Source organism: Amblyomma maculatum, chromosome 8 (genome assembly GCF_055883805.1).
Source record: "Amblyomma maculatum isolate TAMU_Amacu chromosome 8, ASM5588380v1, whole genome shotgun sequence".
NCBI classification, from domain to species: domain Eukaryota; kingdom Metazoa; phylum Arthropoda; class Arachnida; order Ixodida; family Ixodidae; genus Amblyomma; species Amblyomma maculatum.
Window position 1 is genome coordinate 47,459,213 of NC_139351.1, and position 9,211 is coordinate 47,468,423.

At 48.3% G+C, this 9,211-nt stretch overlaps 1 protein-coding gene across 1 annotated transcript; it reads left to right on the top strand.

The window, feature by feature from the left end:
* Nucleotides 1–3,980: 3,980 nt before the first annotated feature.
* On the top strand, nt 3,981–5,153 carry LOC146181112 (uncharacterized). Its single transcript, XM_084575711.1, has 2 exons — nt 3,981–3,987; nt 4,417–5,153. The coding sequence occupies exons 1-2, from the start codon at nt 3,981–3,983 to the stop codon at nt 5,079–5,081; spliced, it is 672 nt and encodes a 223-aa protein (XP_084431837.1). The 3' UTR covers nt 5,082–5,153.
* The last annotated feature ends 4,058 nt before the right edge of the window (nt 5,154–9,211 follow it).

Below are 9,211 nucleotides of genomic sequence, written 5' to 3' on the forward strand. Positions count from 1 at the left end.
TTATATGATACGAGTAACAGTGTTCATAACAGTATTTCATACTATTGTCACGTAGTGGTGACGAGGTCGACGACACAAATGAAGGGGTCGATGACTGCACTAAAGAAACTCTTTATTTGGGCTGACTTCCGCCCGCAAAAGAACTAAGCAACTCGGCGGCGGCGATAGAAACAAACGAGCTCGTCGATCGTCGGACAAAGAATGCTCGTCACACTCGGCAACGCTCAATTTAAAGGCTGCACAGAACAATCTAGATAACGTCGCAAACAGCTACCAGCACGGGCTGGAACATTGTAGAAAGACACCCGAGTGGCCGGAACCTTCGAGACAGATCTCGGTGCGTCTTGCGCTACAACAAAACTGATAAAGGTGTGACTCGCGACATCGAGCAGTAACAAACAAAGATTACGGAACTGATACGCGGTCCAGAATCAGAGTGATAAGCCTGTATGCCGGCGGCTGTTAAAAAACAACAAATACTGTTTTGAAGGTTTCGCGGCATTACTCCCCCCTTAAAAAGACATCGCCTCGATGTTCCAAAAAAAAGAAACTTAAACACTAAAATTTAAACACCACAGATTCTTTAACGCGCGTAATATGGCTTCACTCGTATAACATGTACAATTTCTGCGCGTGCGCGGCGCCGTTGTGATGCTGACGTTCCGTCGGGAATGACTTCATAGTCAGTGGTCCGACGCGGCGAAGGATTTTGTATGGCCCAAAGTATCGACGCAACAACTTTTCACTTAATCCGCGACGGCGAACAGGTGTCCAAACCCACACTTGGTCTCCTGGATTGTACTCTGCGTGGCGTCGTCGTAAATTGTATCGTCGGCTGTCGGTGCGCTGTTGGTCTTTAATACGCAGCCGTGCGAGTTGTCGAGCTTCCTCTGCACGCTGCAGGTAGGCGGCGACGTCAAGGTTGTCCTCGTTGGTTACGTGCGGCAGCATTGCGTCGAGCGTCGTCGTGGGCTCCCTGCCGTACACAAGCTTGAACGGGGTCGCTCTGGTCGTCTCCTGGACTGCCGTGTTATACGCGAAGATCACGTACGGCAAGATGGCGTCCCAGGTCTTGTGTTCAGCGTCGACGTACATAGCGATCATGTCCGCGATCGTTTTGTTCAGGCGCTCCGTAAGGCCATTGGTCTAGGGATGGTACGCAGTTGTTCGTCGATGGCTTGTGTGACTGTATTCCAGGATGGCTTGCGTCAACTCTGCCGTAAACGCCGTTCCCCTGTCCGCGATGAGCACTACTGGGGCGCCGTGTCGCAAGAGAATTTGTTCGACAAGAAATTTGGCGACTTCTGCCGCGGTACCATTTGGTAGTGCTCTTGCTTCGGCGTAACGGGTAAGGTAGTCAGTGGCCACGATGATCCACTTGTTACCCATAGACAAAGATAGAAAGGGGCCGAGGAGATCCATCCCAATTTGTTGAAAGGGCAGGATTGGGGGCGGAATCGGGTTTAGTAGTCCCGCTGGTCTGATCGGCGGCGTCTTGCGTCGTTGGCACTCACGACACGTCTTCACGTAGTGGGAAACTTCGACAGGCAGTCGCGGCCAGTAATACTTCTCCTGGATTCGGCGCAACGTGCGCGCAAATCCGAGGTGGCCTGCTGTGGGCTCATCGTGCAACGCCTGCAGAATTTCTTGCCGAAGGATTTTAGGCACTACGAGAAGCTGCGCGGTCTTGTTGGGTGCAAAGTTCTTCTTCACGAGGAGGCCATTGCTTAACGTGAAGGATAATAAATGTCGCCTGAACACACCAGGAGGGGAAGCGGTCTTTCCTTCCAAGTAATCGGCTAGCGCTTTCAGCTCAGGGACTGATCGCTGTTGTTCTGCGAAACTGCTGGCGCTTACCGGTCCCAAAAAGGCGTCATCGTCATCGTCCTTCGGGGGAGAATCGACGGGAGCGCGGGATAAGCAGTCTGCGTCGAAATGCTTCCTGCCCGACTTGTAGACTAGTCATGTGAAATTCTTGAAGTCGTAGGCTCCATCTGGCAAGGCGGCCGGAAGGATCTTTCAAATTAGCCAGCCAGCAGAGCGCGTGATGGTCGCTTACCACCTTGAATGGTCGGCCGTATAGGTATGGACGAAACTTAGAAGTAGCCCAGATGATCGGAAGGCACTCCTTCTCGGTCGTCGAGTAATTGACTTCGGCTTTTGTGAGAGACTTGCTAGCGTAGGCGATTACTTTTTCCTGTCCGGCAGCCTTCTGGACGAGAATGGCTCCTAGGCCTACACTGCTGGCGTCGGTGTGAATTTCGGTCTCGGCGTTTTCATCAAAGTGGCCAAGTACAGGAGGGCATTGCAGGCGGCGCTTAAGTTCGTCGAAGGCTTCTCCTTGCGGCGCTTCCCATTTAAAAGGTACGTCAGCCTTTGTCAGCTGCGTCAACGGTTCGGCGATCCGCGAAAAGTTTCTGACAAATCGTCGATAATAAGCGCACAGCCCAAGGAATCGGCGCACAGCTTTCTTGTCGGCAGGCGGTGGGAATTGTGCGATTGCAGCTGTTTTCTCCGCGTCTGGGCGAATACCGTCCTTGCTAACGATGTGACCTAGGAATCGGAGTTCTTCGTAGGCGAAGTGACACTTCTCTGCTTTTAGCGTTAGCCCCGATGACTTGATGGCTTCCAGCACTGTCTGTAGTCGTTTTAGGTGGTCTTCAAAGCTTGACGAGAAGACAACAACGTCGTCCAAATATACCAAACAAATTTGCCACTTCAAGCCTGCCAGGCCTGTGTCCCTTACTCGTTGAAACGTGGCTGGTGCGGAGCAGAGGCCAAATGGCATCACCTTAAATTCATAAAGGCCGTCCGGTGTGATGAATGCGGTCTTCTCGCGATCTCTTTCGTCGACCTCAATTTGCCAATATCCGCTCTTCAGGTCCATCGATGAGAAGTACCTTGCATTGCAGAGCCGGTCTAGAGTGTCGTCGATGCGGGGAAGCAGGTAGACATCCTTCTGCGTTATGCTATTCAAGCGGCGGTAATCAACGCAGAAGCGAAGTGTGCTGTCTTTCTTCTTGACCAAAACGACTGGTGCCGCCCAGGGGCTGTTCGATGGCTGGATTACGTCATCACGCAGCATTTCCTCAACTTGATCGCGAATGGCCTGGCGTTCTCGCGGCGATACACGATAAGGGCTCTGGCGCAGAGGTCGGGCGTGTTCGTCCGTTGTTATGCGATGCTTGGCCAGTGGTGTTTGTCGTACCTTCGATGACAATGAGAAGCACTCCCCGTAGCTTCGAAGCAGAGTGAGAATCTGGTCTTTCCTGTTGTGGGTCAATGCCGGGTTGATGTCAAATGTGGGCTGACGGAATAGGTCCGGTGCGTCTTCCAGCGTTTGGTCGTGGAGGATGAATACATCTTTGAGGTCCGCTAATTCGTCGAGAAAGGCGATCGTCGTGCCCTTGTTGAGATGCCGATATTCTTCGGTGAAGTTTGTTACCAGAACCTGAGCTTGACCTCTCCGGAATTTCGTGATGCCTCTTGCGATGCCGACACCTCGGCAACGCTCAATTTAAAGGCTGCACAGAACAATCTAGATAACGTCGCAAACAGCTACCAGCACGGGCTGGAAAATTGCGGAAAGACACCCGAGTGGCCGGAACCTTCGAGACAGATCTCGGTGCGTCTTGCGCTACAACAAAACTGATAAAGGTGTGACTCGCGACATCGAGCAGTAACAAACAAAGATTACGGAACTGATACGCGGTCCAGAATCAGAGTGATAAGCCTGTATGCCGGCGGCTGTTAAAGAACCAATACTGTTTTGAAGGTTTCGCGGCACTATTCTGCAGCTGCTTCATAACAATTTTTTTAAAGGCCGCCCTTTGTTTTTATGGCAATTTTAACTACTGATTCGAGCGCAAAAAAAAACGTGAGAAGGAAATGTTCACCACGCATCGCAAACTTAGACTATTCCTATAAATATGCGGATAATAGTGTCGTGTAATTTAATAAATTTAAATCACGTATAAAAGATGTCCGGTAAAGCTGGACTTGCTTGAAGGATGTAATTTCGCGGTAAAATTACAAATTTCATTTTCTGGTGTATCGGTAATATAAAGCCTGATCTGTGCTTTTTCCAGAATTTTCATTTCATGCAACATTACTAATGCTTGCTTGTCATTTCGTTGTTTGCTCAAAAGGCTCTCCTGCTTGTATAATTCTGCAATATTGTCGTTGATAATCTACTAGTATGCTCGGCCAATTAGCATGGCTTCACAAGCCGGAGTGCAAAAAAGTAGCATGAAAGCGAAATTTCATTGATACAAGAAATGCGAAGCCTAGGAAAAATTATAAAAAACAGCCAAAAACGCCTAAAAGACGTGTGCCACACGTCTTACCGATATTAACATAGAACCAGCAGACTGATGTAAAACCTTGACTAAAAACATTCAACTTCGCTCTCTGCAGGTTCATTGCCAATACTCTCAGCTCGAGGACTCACGCCGCCTACTACAACTCCTGGTTCACCGCCGCCATCTCCATCGCGGTTTCCTCCAGCCCCTGGAGGTCCCCGGCCTGAAGTCCCGCCGCGAGCAGAAAAGTACCCTGAAGTGTTTTCGCCTCCAGGTACGTCAGTTGCGACCCGGCCAGGTCCAACACACGGCGGACCTTCCATGCCACCGGCACTTCCAGCCAGGCCACCTCCGCCTCCCGTGCCACCGGCACGTCCAGCGAGGCCGCCTCCACAGCGACCACAAGCACCTGGCAGCTCCGGGAGTCCAGGAGGGTACGCAAACGTGCCTGGTGGATTTCCCTCTAAGCTCGGATCTCATTCTTCATTTGGACCCTCCTCACAACCTGGTTCGCCCTCATCGCCTGGATTCTCCTCGCTACCTGGATCCAGCGCACAACCTAGACCTAAGCCGCGGCCTGGATCCTCTTCGCTGCCTGGATCCCCCACACAGCCTAGACCTCAGTCGAGGCCTGGATCCCTCTCAATGCCTGGATCCCCAACACAACTTGGACCTCACTCGCGGCCTGAATTTCCCCAGCCTCATCCGGCACGTCCCAGCCAACCAAGTCTTCATCCAAGCGAGGTTCACCCACCATATAAATACAGACCAGCTAAATGAACACACGAAGCCACAGAAGTTTATGGCTGTCACTTACACGTTTTAATAAAAGCACCTTGAAGCTCCTCAAAAGCTTTTGGCAAGTTTTTCTGCTGCATCTTATTACCAGAACAGATTGAAACTTTCCGTCAATACTGGCTTTGTGTTCTTCCAACGATAGCAATTTCGTAGGTTCACGTTCGGTTTAAACGAAATGGTGCATGCTCCGCCTGTTTAATGTTACGACGTTCAGTACATTCTCCACATTTTCTCTCCGTCGACACAGAAGGTATAGAGGCCCGTGTGGACTACATTACAATCAGGGAACTCATAATGTACGGGGTTTTAGATAAAACAAGGGCGCTGTTAATTGCCAAAAACTTAATATAACTTAGACGAGGAAGTACCGTTAATGTTATTTTATTATTTTACAATGCTTCCCTAAAATGTATTAGGTATTTTGCTCCACCTTTTATTGCAAGCAATGAAGGCCCCCATATGAGTTCGCGAAAAGTGACATAAAATCTATTAGACAAAGATTGAGGGAAAGCCTTAATCCTCAAACCGTCCTTTTGACAACACAATAATAGAGAAAAGGGGGGAGGGGGGGGCTAAACTTGGTTTCAACCTAGTTTTATGAGCGGAGGATATGTTTAACATAGTTTTGCATGTTTTAGCAAGGCTGTACGCAGCTTGAATTAGAGTGTCGTAAAAGCTTCGCTAAAGATTAGACGCGATAGCGTCATTATTAAACACCGTTTTTCATTCCGCAGCTTTTAGTTTTTTGTTTTTGTTTTTTGTTTTTTTGGAGGGGGGGGGGGGAACTAGGAGAGATTCTGTGTTTCTTATTTATGTGTACTAAATATGTGCAGCGCAGTGCAACAGTTTACTCGTAGTTGGAAGAACACTTTAGCTGCGCTGCACGGGAATGGGAAAGGGGAAATGAACGAGACAAATAGTAGAAAAATAAGCGATAATAATTAAAAACGAAAAAGTGGCCTGGACGTGGCAGTGGGGGAAGGAACACGGCACGAGGAAGCACAATGTACACTCAAGATCGTCTTGAGTCGCAAACTACCACTGGCGGCATTGGTTGGAAATTGCGGTGCGAGTTGCAAGGCAATAGAGGTGTTGTGCACTAGACGCGTTTATCGATTCCTGCCTTATCGACGAATCGGATTACCACGGCCAGTGAACTTGAGATCTTGTGGTGGGGCACCGCTGGAAAAAACGAGTTTGCCGACTGTATCGGCAGGGAGGCTGAGTTCCCTGTAGGCAGCTATCATAGTCGAGCACGACTCTCGTAAGCGGAACAAAAACACAACAAATAATCTACAGGGGAAACTAGCAGGCACAGTATCTCTTTTCACACAAAGTCATTCGGAACCATAGAGGCGAAATCTAAAGATGCACACGGAGGTGCAGGGCCGATACTCTAAAATATAGATCGGGTATAGGCGCCGTCTGTGGGCAGAAAAATTTGAAGAGAAGAAGCGCTACTAACAAAAAATCAAGTGGGTGAATGAAGGAGCGAACAAGCGCGTATAGTATACACTAAACACGAATCCATCCAAACCAGGTAAATGGCTTCTCCTGTAATGTCCTCCCTAAACGAGGTTCGGTTTAGAATGCTGAATTAGAGTAAAATTTTACCCCAATAAAAACAGAGTTCTCGCGGGTGGTCGCGGGATTTTATTTGGGGTAGATTTCCACTCTGCAAAAACGGAGCAGTTACGGCATGCAGCGGGAGGTGATGTGGAGTAGATTTTCACTCCCAAATATACGGAGCACTTACAGTTCGTATGGGGAGCAGATGCTCATTGCAAAAAAATACGTTTTTTTGCGGCTAATATGAGACGTCTTTAACGCGGCCTTTGCCAATGCTATTTGATTTGATTCAATTTCGCAGTTGCAGAGCGTACATCGCCGACACGTGTAAGGGTTCGTTTCTGTCGAGTAAGGGATATGCTGCGCATGACGACTATGAGACGGCCTTGGATATGTCAGAAGCCAGGATGGCTTTTTAAGAGCGGGTATTTGGGGTTTCATGATCCCGCGTGACCAATGAAGCGTAGCATCTTGGACGAAACTACAAACGCGAAAGTTTTTCATTCTATGCGGATTTAGGTTGTCTTCGTGGCCGATAAATTTGTAGTTATTGTGACCTCGACGAAACATGGCGCATAATTTCACGAGGCATGATATGAGTGATATGGCGAGGTGGATTGAAATGGTCTGGGTTTCGTTTAGTTTTGGGATTAACATCATTTTGGAATGGCATCAGGATTGTGGGAGGCTATCTTATCTCCGTCTCTGGTTATATTATTCTATAATCTCATTTGTCGATTTATCATGCGAGCTACGGAGCACTGATTTTTAATTCTGTCTGCTTCCGGTGTATAACCTGTACAGAGTATTTGGAAGGCCATGCTGACCTCCTGTGCCGTAATTTCAGCGCCCGGAACATCATTCGAGGCTCTTAATTATGCAGGGCAGGAGGGAGAGGAGGTGTGAGTGCTGTTTGTGCAATCTGAAGTAGATCCACAAGGGTGTTCAGTGAGAATTTGGAGATGTGGATAGTATGTACAATGTGGCGAATGACGTGAATGAGTGTGTGAGGCCGACGAGACGAGAAAGTCACCATACATTGTTGGTAGGGAGGTTGCCCCTATGCTGGTGCATATTTGACCCAGTTGAAGCAGGAGTCCCTCTGCAGTGATTTGTGTCTATAACGTGTCCCGGCGTTTGGATATTATTTTCAGTTTTTTTTACTTTACATCTCTCCAGCATGCTAGATTGGGCCTTTCAGAGGTGGGCTTAACTATGTCGAATGCGGGGGCGTCAGGTGATGGGGTACTGTACTGCTTATGTGCTGTTATGCTGTTCATGAGAGATGTAACCCACTGAGCAACCTCTAGCAGAGACGAGATTTTAGCCGTCCTCAGCCGCAGCCATTTTCTGTAAAGCCGCTTTAATTTGCTGCAGATTAGCGCGCCGCCGAACGGTCGTTTTTTTGGCGACTACCTGACGGCTGTATCTCCGCGGCTGTGCCTGCACGGTAGCCGCGAATAGCGAGAATTCTGGCCCTAGAGATATTGCCAAAAATATTTTAACAGCACGGTTGTGTTGGAGCAAGTATACTTCAGTTGTCGTAGAATTAAACTCGACCCGTTATTTATAGTATTTGGTTTGGCGTTCATGTTTGTGTGTTGGTGCTCCGCACGCATCTGCACTCAATGCCTCCGTTTGGGCGCCCTGCAACCAATAAAACGTTTTTGAACAATTGCAAGTATTACTCTCGTGTATAGCTTACATATATTTCCACTTTCAATGAGCTCTTCGTCCTTCCGCTAGCCATAGGGAACCTTGCCAATTAGGCCAACTGCTCATTTCAGTTGCCAATCGAACAGCTGACAAGTTTTGTTGCGCTTTATTGCTAACACCGCCGCTTAAGCATTCTTTATTTTATTCCTGGAAAATCTATAGCACCTACCAAACTGTAGCGCCTGCATGTCACTCAAAATATTTTTTTTCCTTACTTCACGTATATTGCCGTACATAATTCCAGAAAAACAGCACCAAGTGAATGCTAGCTGGAGCATAACAGCTACGTTTTCGTAAGGTATATAGAGTTTAGCTTCTCGAAGTGTGATCGGCTATGAGGTATGCCGCAGTAGAGGACTCCAGAATTTCATAAACCTGACGTGTTTTAACGACCGCTGATATTGCACAGTGCACGGGCACCATCCGCTTCGCCTTCATCAAAGTGCAGCCGTCGCTGTCGGGTTCTTACCCATGTCTTCGGGCTTAGCAGTCAAGTATCATAACAACTGAGCCACCGCTGTGGATCATCATTTTGCTGTTTGTACTGTCGTGTAAATAATAGAAGATCTATTATTAGCGGCGAGAGCTGGCTACTAGAATAGCCAGGTCTCGCGAATTCTGTCGCCAGAAGACGAGTATATTTTACTTGAAACCTCTTGACGAGTTTGAAAACGCCCCGTAACCGTTGATGCATGCGTGATAAAATGTAATGAAGTAGTGTTTATTTGTTGCGTCTCAGCAGTTATTCCCTCTGCAAAAGTGAAAGCCAACATGACAGCTCCTGCTAATGTGCCCATGTCATGTCATCGCTTGACGAGGCGCAACTT